We start from the raw sequence: 22083 nt of genomic DNA, 5'->3' as shown, positions 1-22083 counted from the left end.
TTTTCATAACAATTCAATGTCATACATAAAGTACTCTCATGATTACAAAATAGTTATTATGCTTAGAATCACAAAATAGAGCCCTCCTTACCTTGAAATGAAGTTTTGAAATAAGGTTTATGAAGGGTTTTGGTGAAAGGACCAAGATCTTCCTAGATATCACAAGAGAGAATATTTTGAGAAGAGAGAAACTTAGAAAACAACCAAAAAGAAAAAACAAAACTCTAAGAACTTACTTAGAGTTGATTGATGTAGTTCCCAAACTTGGATATGAAAGAAAGTTGAGGTTTTAGGGAGATTTTCTAAAAAGGGAGGGTTAGAAGTTGAGGGAACGAGGAAGACCTCGAAACTTGGATTGTAATCCAAGTTTTCTAACTTGAAAATCCTTAAATACCCCTTAATTCGTGACATTCTCGCTACAACGAGCCCTTCTCTCGCTACAACGAAAAAGTCAGACAAAATTGCACTTTACTATTTGTCATTCTAGCTACAATGAGAGCATCCTTGCTACAGCGAGAGAGCATCAAAATACTTGATTTCTGGACTCGCTTTCTCGCCACAGCAAGATATCCTGCAACCTACATTATTAAAATTCCCTAAAATTCAAATAACTTCACAAATACAACCAACATTCAATGCTATAATAATAAATATAAAAACAAGAATGTTACATACGATGTTCCTTTTGATTATCCTACTAGTGGCAGGATCCATCACACCCTTAATTTGTATGTATATAAAGGGACGGTTAGAACACCAACTACGGTGAACTACATATATACCTTGAGAGCTGATAGTTAGTATAGAGGTCACCGCCGACATTAGAGACCATTATACTTAACAAGAAGAAATGGAAGAAATAGAGAGCTAGTTTAGCGAAGACTGATTCAGACTAGAATTATATTCTCAAGGTTTTTTGTGTGGGAGTGATCTGCTCATTAGGACTTGATGTATTTTTTATCTTGTAATTATCTAAATTGAGTTCTAATGTATTTTGTTTATGACTTGTAAATATTGAACTCCTAAATTTAAGTAATACCAAGTATGTTAATTATTTATTATTGTTCAAATTATATTTTATTTAGCAAGCTAAGTTGTGATGAAAAATGTTTAATTACTTACAATTCTGTTAAGTTTATTAGTATCACAAATAAGAAAGACTTCATTAATAATTTAATTAAAATTATAAATTTTTATAAATTATAGAGAAATGATTTATTAATTAAGAGCGTTACACCAACCTTCAGCTGTGGAGGCATGATCTAGAGGCTTCACGTGGCGCATATGACATATTTAATTTCTTATTTAGTTTATATAATAATTTATGACAAGATAAAGAAAGTAAATGAATTCATTATACATGTAATATGAAAATGTAATAAAATTAAAACTTTCTTTGCATGATTTGATTTACAATACACACACTAAGGTACGAGAAAACAATAAAAGGTAAATTATACCTAAATAAATAAATTTATACTAGAACAATAAAGAAATATACATAAATTGTATTTCATTTATACAAAATTTTAATAATTACAGACCATTATCAAAATACATTAGGACTTAGTTTATATATTTACAATATCAAAAATAGTTTAAGTTCTAAAAAGCAGTTAATATCCACACCAAAACACTTTGGGGTGAGAGACATTGTTAAAGAAAAATACTATATTTACTTTTTGTATTATTATTATTTTTCTAGTAACATTTTTTTTCCTCTGACGTTAACACTACAATATTAATTAAGAATAGAAAGTACAAGGGTTTGACCTAAAATAAAGAGATGACAGAACATGTGGCTTGAATTAGAGTAAGTAAAAGCAGTACAATTGCAGCTACGAATGACGTTATTTTCCAAGGAGTGCTGAAGTAATCATGTATGAAGATTGCCTTGTATTTGTGGGAAGGGTCCTCATAAAAGCAATTCAGCTTCTTGGAGAGATAAATATAACCACCATTAATATTTTCCTGGACAACATTTAGGCACAAATTGTTAACCATATTTGCAACTGCACTACTATCACCCAAAGTGTTAATCATGATTCCCTTGTCCACAAGTGTATCAACATCTTGGCTAGTATCAATAAGGAAATCCAAGAGGACTATGTAGTCAGTAATGTAGGTCTGAAATGGATAATGACACTGCTCAAATGCAACCACATTTCTAATAAGAATCTCAGTCCAATGACAAACTTCAAATCTTGGTATTGTCAAAACACCCTTTGAAAATTGTAACTCAAGTGCACTTTTGTCTTGACCAACATGGAGCTTCACACCAGCCTCCATTAGATGGCTTGCACTATATAGATGCTTCACTATTTCTTTTTCTCTTTTGGGCAACCTATCAGGTGGTAAGTAAAAGATCCTGAGCAAATCAGTGAGGTGATTCAATTGCATACTAACTTGATCAGGCTTCATTATATAGTGTTGATAATGCTTATGAAAATAATGGATGGTGAACTTGCTACTATCTACTCCAGGCAATAGGCTTTGAAGGAAATGGACCCTAAAATAATGAAAAGCAGCATCAAAAAAGGAGGAAACATCACCATCGAAGCAACTAGGTTGTGTCAGGTTGAATAGCTCTTCAAGAACAAACCATGGAAGCTGATTTTCAAGCAATATCAAATCAAGCTTTACATCACACCTCAACCATGGTTTGGATAATAAAGGGTCTTCTTTTGGCCACTCTAGAGATCTTAGAAAATACTCAATTATGAAGCAAGCATCAGTTAAAATAATCCTAACAAAATCATCACTACTTTGTTCAATGATCTCTGAATAACAACTTCTTATAACTTCTTCAGAAGATTTTATGTATCCAATGCACTCCCCCAACCCCTTTTTAGTCCTTTCAAGAAAACTCTTGAGGTATCTCAATTTGAGATCTTCCATTGATTCTAATCTCTTGTCTCCATAGTGAAAAGGGCCAATAGAAACAATGCTAGGAGTATAAGCTTCTTCATTCACCTTGCGAATTTTTTGAGGTACTTTGTAGATACAACAATTTGACACTAAAGGTAGTTCCACGCTTTTTAACATAGCTTCCATATGAATTATCAAATCCTTGTTTTCAGTTTCACTTTCATCACCAATTTTGAGGCACTTTAAACCATTCTCTTGTGACTCCATTTCCTTCATCACCAATTTCTATCTTACCTTTCAGATTACTGAACTGGATAATGTGCAAATTGAAGTGGATAAACAATATATAAGTACCTATTTGAAGAATGCAAATTAAGGAGCAGATTCACAAGAATCTTACACAAGCAAAAGAAATTAATACGAATATTGAAAAATAGGGGAGAAATAAATTTTAAAAAATGATAAAATGAAATATTGTGGCGAAAATTTCAATTAAACACTTCATATATGCCCCAGCGAGTGCAACGCAGGTATCTTTTGAATCCTATTTTTAATCATAACATTTGTATCAAAATGAATTTTCCCTTAATATAAATTAAACAATTAAGTAAAAAAGTATCAAAGACCCACTACTCAAACTTTCAACATTTGGATTTGAATTTAGATCGACGCTTTCTTGAAGTTTTACTTTATTATCAAATCCAATGAAAAATTCCGTGAATAATAACTTCTAAGAAAATAATAGCAATATAGAATAAAGATTTTGTTTATTCTAGACTTGAAGGTGAAAGTTTTGACTTTTTCTATCGTTTAGTTGATTATAATGTTTAAAATTAGCATAGTTGACGTTGACAAAATAAAATATAGTTTAGTTGATAAAGTTCTTCACAGTTAATTGAAAGGACTAAAATTAAATTTCATTTTCACCCATGCCCTCCCTGAGTATAAATCATTTACCCTGAAAAACATAATTACCAACATTTTTCATAAAAAATACTCATGGTAAAATATATAAAAAAATATATAAATATTTGAAAACAGAATGGAGAGAGACTTTCAAGAATTGTTTGATTTCAGAAAACAATTTTAATTATAAAATTATCACTTTTTTCGTTGTATTTTCAAAGAAATGTATAGGAAACAAGGAAAAAGAATAAAAAGTTACGTTTTTTGGTATAATTTTGAAAAATTAAAAATAAAATAACTATATATTAATTTTATAATTTAAAGTAATAACAAATTAAAAAAACTCCTAAAATTAAACAGCTCCTTACATTTTGAGAAGTGGGGAGGCTAGTCCAAATGGGTGCTTCTAGATCCTTTCAAACATGTAAATCAACTCTGTTCTTTTAGCTAAAGTGCTATTGCAAGTTCATCATAGTTTTCCCTTTTAAATCTACACAGTCACAATCTGAATATCATAATCTAGTTATTATTTTATATAAAACATGTCTTGAATTCTTTTTGTTAATGTATGCCCATAGGAGATCTGAACTCTTTTCCAGAAAATAGCAACAAAAAAATATATAAAAGAGAAGAGTTTCAACCAAAAAGAAGAAAGAGAGGGCAAAAGAAAGAACCTGAAACTTGAAGGTTGGTCAAGTGTTAGAATCAAAGATAAACACACTAGTGTGCAACAACAATCATGAAACTTAGCTTCCCAATTTATAATGAGCTTCTCTACATCTAAAATGTTAAGTGCTTCAAAGCTCAAACTCTTAAATTACTGGTTCAATGCATTCCAAGACTAAAAGAAAAAGAAAGCCAAAGTCAACTGTGTAAGTCAGAACACAACGACCAACTATTTATATATATAACAGTTTTGAAGTTACAGAGAAGTTTCGTTTTACTTTTAAAGTCAAAATATTTAAGAAACAATTTAAAATGATATTCTCTTTTTTTTAGATATCATTTAGTATTAATTTATATATTTTAATAAAGTAATTATATTTTATCAATTATCATAGTAAATTAAGTTGATTTTACTCAAATATCTTTGTTAAAAGTGTTAAAATTATTGTATTAGTTAGTTAATAAGAACTACTTCTAGAGAAATACTTAAATATTAGTTAACAAAAACTATCTTAATACATCAGAATATTATTGAAAAAAAATTAGTACTTTTTAAATATTTAAAAGAAGTAAATAATTGAGACAAATAAAAAAAAAAAAAAATATTTAATATGAGACAAAAGGAGTACTAAGAAGTGAGGTCCTCTGAAAATAGCCAAAACCGTTTTCGGTAAAAGTTTTAGGTGAGTATTTGAAAGAATTTATATGTAGAGTTTATATAAATAGTTTATGGTTTTTACAAGTTCTTTTAAAACTTATTTTAATAAATTTATTAATGTATAAGTTATTAAAATAATTTTTTCCAAATTATTTTAATAAGTTCCATAATCAAATTTATATCATAAACTTTCATGTTATATTATTTATACTTTCTATAAATTAAAAATTAATTTATATTTTTTAACTTTTTAAATTAATTTTTTTTAAAAAAATTACATAAATTTTAATTTATAAACTTTTTAAATTATTTTACTCTTTATTATTTTTATTTTACCAATTCTTAAACATAACTCTATTGAAAGTGAACCTTATTTAATTAAAGTAACTTATGTTAAAAATTTGTATATTTTAAGCTAGTTATTAATTAGCGTTTAAATAAAACGATACCTGAAATTTTATCTTTTTAAATTTGTAAATTTATCTTTTTAGTATTTTATTTTATCGATAGCCTTCAAGATTACAAAGAAAAATATTTTTCTTTTTCAAAATAATGTTTTTAGTATTTTATTTTATCGATAACCTTCAAGATTACAAAGAAAAATATTTTTCTTTTTCAAAATAATGTTATTTAACATTATATATATATATATATATATATATCAATTTTCATGAAATAAATACTAAAAAATATTTTCAAATATTTTCTTATATTTTACATTATTTACACTTTAATTTTTATATTTTATATTAATTGCAAAAAGGTCCTTATCTCCAAATTTGGTAAGTTTCAAATTGTCCATTGTATCTCCCATGTATTCAAGGTCATTAATTCATGTCAAATATGGTGTAAATCATTTTCATGGTACTATCACATATGTGGTCAAGTGTCTTGCATTTTTAAGGAATTTTTAGTCCAAGTCCATGATATTTTTTCATTTTTATGTTCAATCTTTCAATTTTTGTTTTTTTTAAAGTTTGTTCTTATCATTAGTCCATGTAATTCATAGGTCCAAATATGTCCAAAAGTCCAAGGATCTTAATTATGATCACTTTCCATTTTTAATCCATTTCTTTTTAGAAGTTTCTTTAATAAATCTTCAAACATAATTTAGAAATTCATTTTGACTCCAAAATAATTTCAATCCAAAAGAAAATCATGAATTCAACTTAGACACCATAGAAATAAGTCAAAACATCATAGATTCACATGAAACATGTAAGATTTTCATGCAACCAACCATATAACAAGAAAGTCATCATCAAATACAACACACTTTGTACTCTTAGTGATTTTCATGTATTTACTTATTTCAATCAAATTTTTAATCATAGATTCATCAACACATACAAATTCAACACAACAAAAAAGGATTAAGGTTCCCCTTTGACTCAAAATCATTTAAACAAAGTATTCTCCTTAATTATGAAAAATATCTTCCCTTTACTTGGTGTTTTTGGGTTGATCTTGTCTTGATCTTTGGGTGATTCTTCTCCTTGTCCCTTTTTTCTTTCTTTCTCCTCTTGAAAATGAGTTTCCTTCTCCCTTGGTCTCCTCCTTGCTCACTTGACAATGCTCTCTAAGAAGAGTTAGAAACTTTGTGGATTTGTGGGATATCTTGGTGTTTTTAGTGGAGTTTAAAGGTTTGATTCAAGACTTTTATGGTAGGGTATTGAGTGATCTAACTTTGTGGGTTCAAGTGAAAGTATTTGAGATGAACTTGGATGTGTTTAGAGAAAATTAAGATAAAGAAGAATGCAGAATTACTTAGGCTTGCATGAAAAATGAGTGAAAGTTCTTCCCTTTTGCATGCATGCCTTTAAATAGAGTTTTGGATTGATGTTGGCCCTCCCCCAAAGCATCGCACAACTTCACACTTCTCTCACAAGTGTTGAGATTCAATTTTAGTACATTTTTGGTTTATTCTACAAGCTTACACATGTGCATATTTGTAAGAGTCCAAATTGTCCTTTCATGATGACTTTTGTACTTCTAGTTGGATTTTAACCTTCCTAATTCTATTCTAATCATTCCAATTACTTTTTGAAACCTATTTAGTTTAGATCCAATGGCCATGGTCATGGTTCAATTAGATCCATTGAATGAGAATTAATCCAATCATTAACATAAATTACTCATCATTAATTTTATCTCCTTAATGATTACCTTGTTGACTTGGCTTGACTTTATTGGCTCTTGTGAAATATACTCATCCAGCTGGGATTAAACCATAATTAACCTTATCCCTTAATCATGATTAGTCTCACATGGGCTCTAATAGGTCACATGACTCCTTACTACTATTCCTAGCCCACTTCCTTTATTTATACTTGATTTTTTTGCCTACTTTTGGGTAATTTATATACTTGCTCTTTAGGCTCCATACTTGCACGTTCGAAATCTCTATATATGGGCTATCCACCATAAACATTTTAGAATTTATCTCGTTCATTTGTTTGTCCAAAATGGGTCTCCATTCTAGATGTTTGTAGGAGTATTTTGGTCAAATTTTGTAATTTTATTTATTCTCTATTTTTAGACTTTTCTAGACTTCTTACAACTATTCTAGATACCAATCAAACCTGTTTCAATAAATTTTACTAAAGGAAATTATAGTTCTCAAGTATCTATGTACTACTCACATCTAATTCAGTAAGATTAACATAATTCAATAATCATTTATAAACTGAGGGAAAGTTTGGAGTATTAGTAAAAGTTTTTTGGTATTATTATTTGTAAGTGAATTATGTAAAAAAATAGATTTGAGAGAAAAAAAAGCACAAAGTGATAGTGTCGTGTTCACAATTAGGATAATAATATCTTGAGTAAGATAAATATGTGTTAATTAGGGTAATGATATACTAAGTACTTGATGTGTATCAATGTTGAGTTGAAACTCTAATAGTCAACTCAATGCTTAACTAAAAGAGGTTAATAACATAGACTAAATTTTTACTCCTTCTGTTCTAAGATTTTAATGCACACTTGAATTTTAGCACTCTTTGAGGTTGTGTTTGGATATAAAATTTTAGAATTCTTAGATAATATTAAATTAATAATAAAAATTATTTAAGTGAGAGTAAAAAATAAAGGAAATTATTATTGATAATTGTGACACCCTTAATTTATTATTCAATTTGTATAATAATTTATAACTAAGAAGAAAATTAAAGTGAACTTTCTTTATAGTTATGACGTGAAAATTTGATTAAAAAAAATTAGAACCTTCACTTTTATTATTCAGTTTATAAAAAATTGGAAAGGTATACAAAAAGATAAAGGATAAATATATACCATCATATTATAACTTACTAGATAAATTTATACTTGAATAATAATGAAATATACTTATATTGGACTTCATTTAGATACAAAATTAATATTTATAAATCATAATTCAAAATACATTAGATATTCATTTAAATAATTACAAAATCAAAATAATCTAAGTTCTAATGAGCGGTCTATCTCCACACCAACAACTTGGAAAATATGATCCTAGTCATCATCCTCAAGTTAGCCCTCTATCTCATCCAACTCTTCTAGTGTCAAGTCTTCATCATAGAGATCTCCAACATCTGCAACAACTTATGTGTCGGTCATATTCTCTGAGATAAATCTAATTGGTCTTCTCATATGCTCATAGTCATGGAAGGTGTACACATAATTCACAATATCTGGTATCCAGATTATCCCTCTATATATGTACAGGCTGAGGTGTGGTGAATCTTACCGCTAATAGGATATGAAAATGAATATTGTACTCTATTGATATATCTAAGGTAAAAAACACTTCTAGATTCATTTCCATTATCTATTACAAATTTACAGTGGCAGAAGCGCTGTCATTCCCTAAGTACATAATTTAATTTACTATCTACAGTCTACTTGATTAGCCTAATGAGTCTGTAAGAGGTAGTCATCTTTTTTTCTTGAAAATATGAGTAAGGATGAGTTCTCTCCTCACCGCTGAAACATCATCAACATAATAAATTCAAATTTTCACAATATCAATGTAATAATAATAAGCACATTAGTAACACCATAACTCATATACACTAATTATGTAATGCAATATGTCACCTCATCATTTTCGCACTCATGATGTAACATCCTTATTTTATTCAAAACAATAAGAAAATAAGTTCAGAATTAAGAAGGAAAAATTTAGTTAAATCTCTTTATCAACCAAATATAACAAATGGAATTATAAAATATTCTGTTTATTCTACTCAAACTTATAAAACTTAAATGACAAAATAATAAGAATTAAACCAATTTTAAGAGGAAACATCAAAATAACATTAATATACATTGTTCTTATAATGTACAAGATGTTGACATTTGCAAAATATACATTAAAATACATTAGGACTCATTTATAACATTTACAAAATACAAAATATAATAAGTCCTAATGAGTAGCCTATCCACTAAAAGATTGATAAAGATACTAGTCATCCCATGTCATCCCTCTATCATCAAAATGTCGTCTAAATCAAGATCATCATTCAATCCAAGATATTGATCACCTGAATCCGCAGTAACCTGCTTGCCAGTAATTTGCTCAAAAGTCCATCTGGATAGTCTTCCGAGATGGTCATGGTCATGATATGTAAACAAATAGGTCACGGCTGCTGGAGTTCTCATAGTACCAGGGAATATATATACATAGAGGGTATGGTGTATTCTACTTATAGAAAAATCAAAAAGGATACTATAATATAGTTCCCCCTATATCATAATGATATTCCTAAGCACATCATCAACATGTATAGCAATTCTAAAGTAGCATAGTTTTTTATATTTGTTAAATACATAGTTAAGTCTATTATGTATAGAATTATCTAAAAGTCTAATTCTCTCTCTGGGAGCAGTCATCTTGGTCCCCTGAAATATTTATGTAAGGATGAGTCTCTATTCATATTACCAAGCATACATTCACAATTAGTCACATGATACAACAATCAATTATATTACAAAATCATACTCATATACATGCAACAATCTTTAAATATTCAGCTTATTCCTCTTCATCTCTCTCTTAATACTTAGAGTTCTCATATCACTTTCACTGCCCCTGCGATCCCTCGAGGTCTTCCTTAGCATAGATAATTGCTAGATAGCTGCAGTTACATGGATACAACGTGTGCCGACCCGACCCCTTTTAGCAAAAGCATGGTCAGGAATATTAGGAAATGAGTGTGAGGCCTGTGGTACTCTTACTCTCATTTGTTTTGTGCAATTCAAGAAGAGTATCTCCTACCCTCATTTCTCCCTGATGCATTATACAGTCCATTTCTGTGACTCTTATTCACTTTCCACTTTCCACCACTGTTCATGTCGCAAATTTTCCATTTTGCTGCGGCGCTTACACTCCTATTCTATTCATGGTCAATTTTACAAATAATAATTAATAGACGTTTACATCATTTATATATTTTTCATTCTAACTGTATAATTTATTTTATTTATAAAAATATTTTATGGGTAAACTTAAAATTTCTCATATATATCATGTAGATTTAGATGGGATTATTTTAACTATAATTGTTTTTACAATTATTTCTCAAAATATTTAAAATAAATAATTTTATAAACAAAGCTTATCAAAATATAAGTTCAATTATTTAATTATAACGATCTCACCAGAAACATTATTGGGTTAGATAAGGGCTGTTGTCCTGCTCGAGTCATGCTATGCAATTTCGCATTGAGGACTCTAAGCTAGCATTTTCGACAACAGATTCTTGATGGGACGGCCCCGCTTCATCGCCTGCCACCCTCGGGATCGAAGAACGAGCTGACGTGCCCTGCAGCTAATTGAAAAGGATGAGCTAGTTAATTAGCCAAGAAAGACTAAGAAGAAGAATGACGGATTGGGAATTCTCGGACTAAACCCCATAATCTTCCTTCCTCTAGTCGAGCTAATCAACGGTAGTGAGCAAAAGAAGAAGCCTCTCGGGTGAGGGGCAGGAGCGAATACTGATCACTTTTGGTAGCTCCCCCGGAGGGAAAGAGTGTAATAGTGTCACAACCCCTTTTTATAAGGAACCGAGAACATTATTTCTACATTACATACTTATTTAAGATAAATAAATAATAGAGAATATAAGTATAAAATTCACTACTCATTCAAAATAAAACAAAGTTTCTTACAACAAATATCCAACAGAACAACATAATATTACATTTAGTTCATAATATTCAAAATACACAAAATTGTACTATGTAGCTCCCTCTACATGAGGTCTCAAAATATAAGGAAAAAGGACTTTGATGCAATATTACTTGACTCAAGCTTCTAATATTTCTTCACTGGCCCCTTAGCCTGTGAAGTAGATGCAACACCTACTACATCTGCTCACATACCATCGTACGATCATTGCAGTACACACGCACACAACGACATAGAAAGAAATGTAAGGGTGAGCTTACAAAAATAAAATAAAATCATATATGTGGAGCAAAATATTTCTCACAGCAATAGCCCCATGCATTTCCAGTCCATCTAATGCACAGCATGAAAACGGTTTCCAACTGGTTTCACAGCCTAAGTAATCTAGAAGGAACCGAGCCGGTCCGGGAGCGACCCATTCCGGTACCTGGATCCAGACAGCACAGCACAGTAGCTCAGCATGAACTTACCGTTACACGTCTACCCACTTAAACATGTAACTCGACTCTATAATGATGCAAGACATATATCTCAGCATGATGCACACCACTAAAATTATTTTAACAGCTCAGCTAAGGCAAGTTTAAGATAGATCAGCCAAAATCTCAGCATTTTAAATCAATTAACAGTAGTTACAGCTTAGAAAATAGCTTTTATTCAATAGATCTAACAAAATCATATAAAAACATCTTGAAATAGCATATTAAACCATTCAAAACGTAGTTCATTGGTTAAAGTAAGCTTCCCTTACCTCAGAACAATGATTCACACTAGATCTACCAAATATTACTTGTTTTAACGCAAGATACACTGAAGATTTGGCTTTAGAACGGAGTTTCTCCTAAAATATCATCAACTATCCATAAAAAAAGAGAAGAAAAAGAGAAATGAATGGTAAATCTAACTTCAAACTTATAGAAACTTACTTTAAATCCTTCAGAATAGACGTAGAACCTCAAATCTGGCGAGAAATCTAAGTTTAAGAGTGTTTAATATGAGAGAAAATGGTGGTATATGGCCTTAGAACCTTTGAGAAGCTTGGATATGAGTAAAGAAATGAAAATTTCGTGTGAAGCCCCCTTTTTATAGAAAGTTTTTGAAATTTACTGTTCACCGCCGGAAACATTGTTCACCGCCTTACTGTTCACATTGGAAACATTGTTTAGGATACTATTCACGCAGAAATACTGTGCATACGTGCTGTACACGCACTGTACGCGTACGTGACGTCAGCCATGACGTCAGCAGTCACTGTACATATGCGGTTTGTACTGTTCATAGGCGGTTTTACTATTCATTTGACACTGTTCATACAGTACTGTTCACTTTTTTTTTAATAAATAAATTCCAAACTCCATCTAAATCTATTCCAATACCAAATAATCCTTCAATTAACATTTAACAAGTATAAAATTTTATAGATTACTCAATAATAAATCACAAACCTGACAAATAGCCCTGCAAGGAACCTGTTGCTAATGAGTTACTGAGCTAAGGATTTACTGGATACTCCCTTAGTTAACTGAAAGCAAGTGAGTGATCCTCTTTTAGCAAAAGCATGGTCAGGAGTATTAGTAAGAAAATGAGTGTGAGGCATGTGGTACTCTTACTCTCATTTGTTTTGTGCAATTCAAGAAGAGTATCCACCACCCTCATTTCTCCAAGATTTCTCAATCGTCTCCATCTTCCACACTCCTAGTGTACCTCTAAACTATCCATACTCGTCCTTATCATATTCCTTTCTCATTTCATTTCTTTTTTCATATTTCTCATCTCATCTCTATATTTTTCATTATATGTTTACTAACATATTATTCATGCTTTTATCTCTTTATTTTATTTTAATTCTTTATTACATCATATATCAATTAATCATTGCCAAGAGTTCGTCCCCTCAGATTCAGTCCATCACATACATGCATATACACTCAATACAAGGGTCATACACTTCATCAACATCAGAAAACATGCTTCAAACATAACAAAAATATGTTCTCATCCAACATATACTGAAAATTTTGCATTTCATCACAGCATTTTCATGAATACAAGCATACCACTTTCTTAGTAACAAGATAAAGCTCTTTTTACCTTGAAATAGAAGTTTAGTAAAATGTTTTCAATGGATCTCGCCTAAAATATTGGTTCTTCCTAAATATCATAAGAGTTCATATTTAGAAGAGGAAAAATAAGAAAATATCCAAAGAAATGGGGAACCAAGCTTCAAGGGCTTACCAAAGAACAAGGAAACTGAACTTCCAAGCTTTGATCGGAGAAAGGTTGAGATTTTTCAAGGATTTGCTGAGAAAATAAGGAGAAAAGTCAGAGAGAACGTAGAAGTTGTGACTTGAATTATAATCCAAGTTTCGCAACTTGAAAACCCTTAAATATCCCACAACTTATGACATTCTCGTTACAGCGAGCGATTCTCGCTACAGCGAAAAAACCAGACAAAATTGCACTTTTCTATCTGACATTCTAGCTACAGTGAGAACTTTTCGATACAACGAGAGCATCTTTGCTACAGTGAGAAAACATCAAAATGCTTGATTCTGTACATTGATTTCTCACTACAGCAAAAAATCCTACAACTCACACATCTAAAACTCTCCTAATTTCAAGCAACATGCATTAACAACTCACACCAAATACAAAATTAATAAATAATAAAATAAGGCTATTACACATGAGGCCTTACACATATAGGTGAATAGTTATCGGTTAACCCATGCACATGAATACAACATACAATAACAAATCCTTAGCAAAAGTATAGTCAAGAAATGAGTGTGAGGTCTGTGATGCTTTTACTTTCATTAGTTTATGCATAACTACTACAAATAACAGTCACCACCCTTATTTCTCACTTCATCATGTATGCTTAGGCGAAGTTCATTCTCGCTCAAGCGAGAAAACCATAAAAAAATCAGCTTTGATTTCTGCATTTTTTGCTCAAGTGAGGTAATTTCCGCTTGAGCGAGACTTGAAATTTTTGATGACTTCAGCAAATCTAACTCATCTTTAAAAAATTCATAAAAAATAAATAACAACTCCAAATCTAGCAAACTATATATGTATTTTAAAGTTCCAGATGTGTAGAATCGATATAACATATTTTAAGTTTATATTTATAGTTTTATTTTAATTTATAAACACTTTTAATATACTTTGTTTTTAGAGTTTTTACCATTTTCTACTTATTGGAATAAATTGAGCTTGTTTCAAATAAATGCTTTAATTTTATATTTTCGGTTATTCTGATCTCTGACTACTCTTTTGGTCATAACTTTTTCTTATAGATATTTCTCTTAGCTGATTTCAGCTGCATTAGATTCTACACATCCAAGGCTTCAAAATGCATAAATGGATTGCTAAATTTGGAGTTTTTTTTTTTTTTTTATGATTTTTTGAAGTTGAGACAGTTTTTTTAAATATTGTTGCGGGATTGCATTTGGGCCCTTTGTTATTAGATAATTGTAATTGAACTTATAGTTATAATTAAGGCCCAAATTTTGGCCATTTAGTTTACCCTATTCAGAACCTATAAATAAACTACTGAGGTTCTGAATTAGGGGTATAGATTAGACACTTTGAGTTTTTTAGATTTGGCCAAAACAAGAATCCTTGTTTTTACTTTCTCTCGAATTCTCTTGTTCTCTTCTCATCCTTGCATGGGTTAAGTGCTTCGATGGAAGACTAAACCTCCCGTTCAATTCACAGAATTAAAATGTTGTAATTCTGATTTTGAGTTTTGAGCCAAATTGCTCCGAATTTGTTTCCTTTTTCTCTAACCTCAGATTTGTGTATTGCGATCGTGATTAACTTTTTTGTTGTTAGAATTCAAATTAGGATTTGATTGATATTCTAATTTGATAATTAATTTGTGTTACGCCCCGAATTTTGCAATATTAATTATTGTTATTTATATAAATCTAAATGTATGTATATGCGTGTGTTAATTTACTTGATAATGATGTTTATGTGTATTAAGTATATGGATGTGTGTATTGTGTGTATGCATGACTGGATAAGCTTGAAATGGGCTAAGTGCTTAAGTGCAGGGCGTGATACTGGGATGTTCTCACTGCAGTGAGAGGGCCCTGGGAGGAAGGACCAAAACTGTCGCTTTCTTGTTGTTGGAAATCCAATTTCTGGGACATGTAGTGTCGAAGGAAGGAATCATGGTAGACCCCACAAAAGTGGCTAAGTGGCTGAGGCCGACGAATATGACAGAGGTGCATAGTTTCCTTGGATTAGCGGGCTATTATAGGAAATTCATTGAGGGGTTTTATAAGATCGTGTTGCCCTTAACAAAGCTGACCCACAAAGGGAAGGAGTTCAAGTGGAACAAGGGATGTGATGCTAGTTTCTTGGAACTGAAAATAAGATTGACCTCGGCGCCGGTGTTACTGCTGTCTAACTTGGAGCAGAAATTTGATGTGTATTGTGATGCATCCGGGCAAGGACTTAGTTATGTTTTGATGCAAGACAGGCGAGTAGTTGCCTATGTCTCAAGACAGTTACGCCCGCATGAAGTCAACTATCCAACTCACAATCTGGAGTTAGTCGCGGTGGTTTTTGCTCTTAAGGTATGGAGGTACTACCTGTATGGGGCGAGGTTTAAGGTGTTCAGTGATCATAAGAGTTTGAAGTATCTGTTTAATCAGAAGGAGCTGAACATGTGCCAGAGGAGATGGATGAAATTCCTCAAGGACTACGATTTCACATTGTCTTAACACCCTGGTAAGGCAAATGTGGTAGCCGATGCGTTGAGCCGGAAATCATTGCACGTGGTAACAATGATGGTGAAAGAAATAGAGTTAATTGAGGAATTTCGGGACATGAATTTGGCCAAGGAGGTGAGGCCGGGGAGTTTGTATCTCGAAGCGGCGACGATTCACAATGACTTTTTGGTGAAATGCTCAGCAGGAAGATGCCTTCTTGCAAGACATGATGAGACAGAAGGGTGAGGGGAAGGACTTGGAGTTCCACCATGATGAGAACAGAGTGATCAAGTTTCGGAACCGAGTGTGCATTCCTCAAGTGGATGAGCTGAGATAGATGATGCTTGAGGAAGCGCATAAGAGCAGGATGAGTTTTCACCCCAGTGCAACTAAAATGTATCAGAACCTCTGGAAGAGTTTTTGGTGGAGTGGAATGAAGAGAGATGTGGCCAAATATGTGGCTAAATGCCTAACATGCCAGAAGGCGAAGGTAGAGCACCAGCGTCCACCTGGGTTGTTACAGTCGTTGGAGATCCCTGAGTGGAAATGGGATAGTATCTCCATGGACTTTGTTTCTAGGCTGCCTAAGACTAGAAACAACCATGATGCCATCTGGGTGATAATAGATCGATTGACTAAGGCTGCACACTTTCTCCTGATCAACACAAAGTATAAATTAGAAAGACTTGCAGAGTTATATGTGCAGGAGATAGTCAGGCTGCATGGAGTACCAACTAGTGTGGTGTCAGATAGAGATCTGAGGTTTACCTTGAGGTTTTGGGAGAGCCTGCAATGGGCATTGGGGACTAAGTTGAGACTGAGCTAAGCTTATCACTCACAAACTGACAATCAGATAGAGCGGACCATTTAATCCCTGGAGGACTTGTTGAGGGCTTGTGTGCTCGAGTAGCAAGGAACTTGGGAAGAGTGCTTGCCGCTAGTGAAATTCACGTACAACAACAGTTACCATGCTAGTATTGCAATGACGCCATTTGAGGCCTTGTATGGGTAGAGGTGCAGGACCCCGTTGTGTTGGTATGAAACGGAGAGGCGACTCTGTGTGCGCCGAATATGATCCAAAGGTAGAATGAGCATATCAGAATGATAAAGAGAAAATGAAGGCTGTGCAAGACAGGCAAAAGAGCTACTTTGATAAGAGGAGGAAACAGTTGTAGTTCCAAGTGAGGGACTATGTGTTTCTGAAGGTCTCGCCTGTGACCGGAGTTGGGAGGGCTCTAAAATCTCGGAAGCTGTCTCCTAAATTTATTGGGCCATTTGAAATGCTAAGTAGAATTAGTCCTACTGCATACCAGATTGTGTTGCCTCCGAATCTCTCAAACCTACATCTAGTGTTCCATGTGTCACAGCTTAGGCAATATGTGTCAGATCCTTCCCATATGATAGATCTTGACCTGGTTTAAGTAAGAGAAGATTTTTCATACGATGTATACCTGGTGAAAATTGCTGATCACCGTGTTAAACAGCTGAGGGGCAAGGACATCTCACTGGTGAAGGTAATATGGAGCTCAAGTGATGAGGGAGATGTCACATGGGAAACAGAGAGTAGAATGAGAATTGTATCCGGGATTGTTGGTTGAATTTCGGAGACAAAATTCCTTATAGGAGGGGAGAGCTGTAACGCCCTAAATTTTGTAATATTAATTATTGTTATTTATATAAATCTAAATGTATGTATATGCGTGTGTTAATTTACTTGATAATGATGTTTATGTGTATTAAGTATATGTATATGTGTATTGTGTGTATGCATGACTAGATAGGGCTGAAATGGGCTAAGTGCAGGGCGTGATACTGGGCTGTTCTCGCTGCAAAGAGAGGATTTCTCGTTGCAGCGAGAGTGCTCTGGGAGGAAGGACCAAAACTGTCGCCTTCTTACTGTAGCAAAAGACGTCTCGCTGTAGCAACAGAGTGACAGTTTGGGGTGCATTTCTGGGTGTAGTCTCGCTGTAGCAAGAGGGTCTCGCTGTAGCGAAGGAGAATATCTCGTTGTAGTGAGAGTGTCGTGACTAGAAAAGGATTTATAGGGGGTTAGGGTTCAGGGAGGGTTATTTCTCCCTCTCCCTTCGAAATCCTTTCGATCCTCTCATTCCCAAACCCTTTTCTACCTATTATATTGCCTCCAAAGTTGTTCGTGAACTAGATTGAAGATTGAATTTAAGTGGGGAACGCTTGGAGGTGAGCTTTAATGCTTAGGGTTTCGGTATTTTATCCCCTTTCTCTGTTTTCGTGGTTTCCTTGGGTTCTCATGGAGTTTCTCCATGTGTTTAGGACGAAATCTGTGAGGGGGAGCACTTCTTGGTGGATTTAGCGTGTAAGTTTTCAATCTGAGGTAAGGGGGGACTCTACCTATCTCAATGTGTTGGAATTCTTGTGTGTTTTGTTGATTAATGCAATGTGGCTGAGATAGAGAGTAGGAATTGTGTGTTTGATGGAAATTGGTGTGCATTGTGATGTGTGCTAGAATAGTTAGGCCTCGTGAGAGAAATTGTGTGTGATGGAATGCCATTGATTGATGAATTAATGAATATTGTGAATAAATGTGGGCCCGAGGGCTGTGTAATATAGATGAATATGCGCCATGTGCCATGTAATATGAATTAAATATAAGTTGTGTGTCATGTGCAAGCATGAATATTGCGCGTGTGAATGAAATGTATGTGAATGGGGCGTGTTAGCGTCGTTGTAATGTGTTGTGAATAGTTTAGCGATACACTGGGGGTTGTGGGGATGAAGACGGTAGAAATACCTTGGGGAGGAGAGAGTGGTGGTGACACCGACTGTGGAACGAGTGCACCACGGGCCACACACTCTCTTCCTGACTAGACCACTACCTTTGTTAAGCGACCCATGACTGCCCACGTGGTATCTGTGAGGTGGGGGTAACCGGAAACCATTCATAGTGGAAATCTGTGATCACAGTGCCACAGTGAGTGTGGCTGGTGTGCATATACACGAGTTTGTGTATTGTACTTATGGATGTGAAATGCTGTCTGTGATTATATTTGTCTAATGTATTGAAAATGTGTTGGAGGTGAGACTCTATGTTGACTGTGTGTTTTGAGTAGTGTATAGTACTCACCCTTACATTCATTTTTCAGGAAATCAAGACGATCAGCACCGGACTCAGTAAAAGGGTGGATGGAACTGCTATAGGACTTAGGACATTATTTTGAAAATTGTTGTATTTGAATAAGTCCTATAGCAACTGTTTGATAAAATTTGCAACCCTTTCTTTATTTGAAATGGTTAATGAAACTAGAATTAAAAATAGAAATTTATTATTTCAAAAATTTGTGAAATTCTTTATTTATTGAAATTAAATTTAAGGTGTTATAATTTGCGTTAGGTAAAATGATAATTTGATTTAATCTGTGATCTAGTTCAGTTAGGTTATTCAATTGAATTAATAGTTGAATTGGGTAAACGTTCGAATTCGGATTAAAATCTTTAGATATCGTGATAATTGTAGTTACATGCATTTGGTATTCTGTGGATTGATATTTCTTCATTTTTTTAACTCAATTTTATTATATTTGTAGTTTAATTTAATTAATTTGTAGATTTTAAACCCCAAAAGTATACTCGTACTTTTTAAAAGAAAACCTAAAATTAAATTTAATTGAAAATGTATTTTTGTGAATAGACCTAGGTTTAGCTCTATATTACAAAATCCTCATAAAAGAGCTTCCTTCGTGAACCTTTGCTGATCACTTTTGCAAGGAAAAGTGATTGTTTCAGAGAGGAACATCAGACTTCAACCTCTACGTGGTTCCTTTCTTGAAAAATAGTGATTCCTTTCATTAATCAAAGCCCTTTAAAAACTCACATAACTCACTTATTCAATTCTAATCCCTTCACTACACACTTACAATCATAAAACTCAATTCACTCAACAAATTAACTTTAAAATGCAGAAAAATGCATAATCATAGCAATTAAAATTGCAAACATGAAATGAAATGAATATCAAAATTCAAGTACAACTACAAGTAAGGTAAATTGGTTCATAAATGTGAGTTGTTTCTCACAAAGCGCTATTTTAATGTCACTAGCTTGGCGTTAAATGTTCCTCACTGTTGAGGAACCAAGTTAATGCAAAAATTATTCCTTATGAATTCTCCTCCATCATAGATCTTTAACCTTTGGCCATTTACTTTAAATTCTCTCCCTTCTTTCTAGTCTTCAAGTAACACAGCACCAAAGGGAGAGACTTCTTTTACCATAAAAGGTCATGACCATCTTGACTTGAGCTTTCTAGGAAATAACTTTAATCCTGAATTGAATAGTAGAACTAACTGCCCTGGTCTGAATTCTCTCTGCAAAATGAATTTATCATGTATTCTTTTAGTTCTTTCCGTATACAGTTTTGCATCTTCATATGCAAATTGTCTGAACTCCTCAAGCTAATGTAACTACAACATTCTCTTTTCTCCAGCATTGGTTAAATCAAAATTTAACTATTTAGTAGCCCAGTTTGCTTTATGTTCAAGTTCCACAGGAAGATGACATGCCTTTCCAAACACTAATTGATATGGTGACATACTAATTGGTGTTTTGAATGCAGTTCTATATGCCTATACTGTGTCATCCAATTTTCTTGACCAATCCTTCCTCAAACTATTAACCACTTTTTCCAAAATTTTCTTGATTTCTCTGTTAGAAATTTCAACTTGTCCACTAGCTTGAGGATGGTAAGGTATGGTTATTCTGTGTTTTACTCCATACTTTTCCAGTACAAATTCAAGGTATTTGTTGTAGAAGTGGGATCCTTCATCACTTATCAGAATTCTTGGCACCCTAAATCTTGCAAATATGTTCTTCTTTATTAATGAAATCACCACTTTAGCTTCATTTGTTCTGGTTGGTATAGCTTCAACCCACTTAGACACATAACTCACTGCCACAAGTATATATTCATGAGAAAAAGAGGTTGGAAAGGGTCCCATAAAGTTTATTCCCCACACACATCAAACAGTTCCACCTCTAAAATGTTGTTCAACGGCATTTCATGTCTTCTAAAAATGTTGTCCACTCTTTGGCATTTGTCACAGCTCTCCACATAGGCTTTTAAACCCTAAACCTTTTATATATATATATATTTTCTAATTGGTTTCAAATATAAAAATGATTTTTTGGTCTATTGATACTTAGGCCAAATCCATGAACTCAATGTGGTTATTCTTTTCTATTCTTAAAAATCCCCTAAGCCATGAATCATGAATTGTCTTATGACTCAAAAATTCGATAGATTCATTTTAAAAAGAACTATTCAAGAAATAAATGATCCCCTTTCTCACTGTAGGCGAGAAGAAGCCTGCTTGTAAGACTTTAGCAACTGTCCTAGAACCTCCATGATGGCCTCCATAATCTGAATTGTGGCAGTGCCATTGGATATCAACTTGCTCTTTCTATGGAATACATCTTCTCAATATACCATCCACTCCAATTTTGAATAGATGAGGATCCTCCCAAATAAAGAACTTGCTGTCATGAAGAAACTTCTTTCTCTGCTGCCAACTCATTCGCTTTGGAATATGCTGAGTAGCCTTAAAGTTTGTTATATCAGCAAACCAAGGTAATTCTTCCATAGCTACTAGCTTTTCATCAGGGAACTCCTCGTTAATGTCACAACAATTTGATTGTAGTGCTTCCAAAGATATTCTGGATAGATGATCTGCAACACCATTGTTCTTTCCCTTCTTGTCCTTGATTTCCAATTCAAATTCTTAAAGTAGCAGGATCTATCTCAGCAATCTTGGTTTGGCATCCTATTTAGAAAGCAAGTATTTCAAGGCAGCATGGTCAGTATATACCACAACCTTTGATCCTACCAAATAAGATCTGAATTTATCAAAAGCAAACACTATAGCAAACAACGCTTTTTTAGTAGTTGTGTAATTAATTTGTGCAGAATTTAGGACTCTACTAGCATAGTAAATCACATGTAGTCTTTTATCTCTCTTTTGTCCTAATACAACACCTATTGCATTGTCACTTGCATCACACATTAGTTCAAATGGTAAAGTTCAGTCAGGTTTAACAAGTATTGGAGCAGAAATCAA

General features: G+C 33.0%; 2 protein-coding genes across 2 annotated transcripts; one reads left to right on the top strand and one right to left on the bottom strand.

The window, feature by feature from the left end:
• Nucleotides 1-1773: 1773 nt before the first annotated feature.
• Nucleotides 1774-3144, bottom strand: LOC113854992 (UPF0481 protein At3g47200-like). Its single transcript, XM_027486390.1, has one exon. The coding sequence runs from the start codon at nt 3142-3144 to the stop codon at nt 1774-1776; it is 1371 nt and encodes a 456-aa protein (XP_027342191.1).
• Nucleotides 3145-16075: 12931 nt separating this feature from the next.
• Nucleotides 16076-17598, top strand: LOC113854979. Its single transcript, XM_027486365.1, has 5 exons — nt 16076-16242; nt 16580-16762; nt 17013-17082; nt 17206-17415; nt 17485-17598. The coding sequence occupies exons 1-5, from the start codon at nt 16076-16078 to the stop codon at nt 17596-17598; spliced, it is 744 nt and encodes a 247-aa protein (XP_027342166.1).
• Nucleotides 17599-22083: the final 4485 nt, after the last annotated feature.

The sequence above is a fragment of the Abrus precatorius genome, unplaced genomic scaffold (genome assembly GCF_003935025.1).
Source record: "Abrus precatorius isolate BTA unplaced genomic scaffold, Abrus_2018 Scaffold1, whole genome shotgun sequence".
NCBI classification, from domain to species: Eukaryota; Viridiplantae; Streptophyta; class Magnoliopsida; order Fabales; family Fabaceae; genus Abrus; species Abrus precatorius.
The sequence above is the reverse complement of the archived record's forward strand: the minus strand, read 5'-3'. Positions and strand labels throughout refer to the sequence as shown.

Bases quoted from the DNA above. Each gene is read 5' to 3' on its own strand.
- LOC113854992 (XM_027486390.1), bottom strand. From the start codon at position 3,144: ATGAAGGAAATGGAGTCACAAGAGAATGGTTTAAAGTGCCTCAAAATT.
- LOC113854979 (XM_027486365.1), top strand. From the start codon at position 16,076: ATGATGGTGAAAGAAATAGAGTTAATTGAGGAATTTCGGGACATGAAT. The intron at 16,243-16,579 runs GTGAGGGGAAGG...CTTTGTTTCTAG, and splicing joins AGACATGATGAGACAGAAGG to GCTGCCTAAGACTAGAAACA. The intron at 16,763-17,012 runs GTTTACCTTGAG...TTGTATGGGTAG, and splicing joins GTGTCAGATAGAGATCTGAG to AGGTGCAGGACCCCGTTGTG.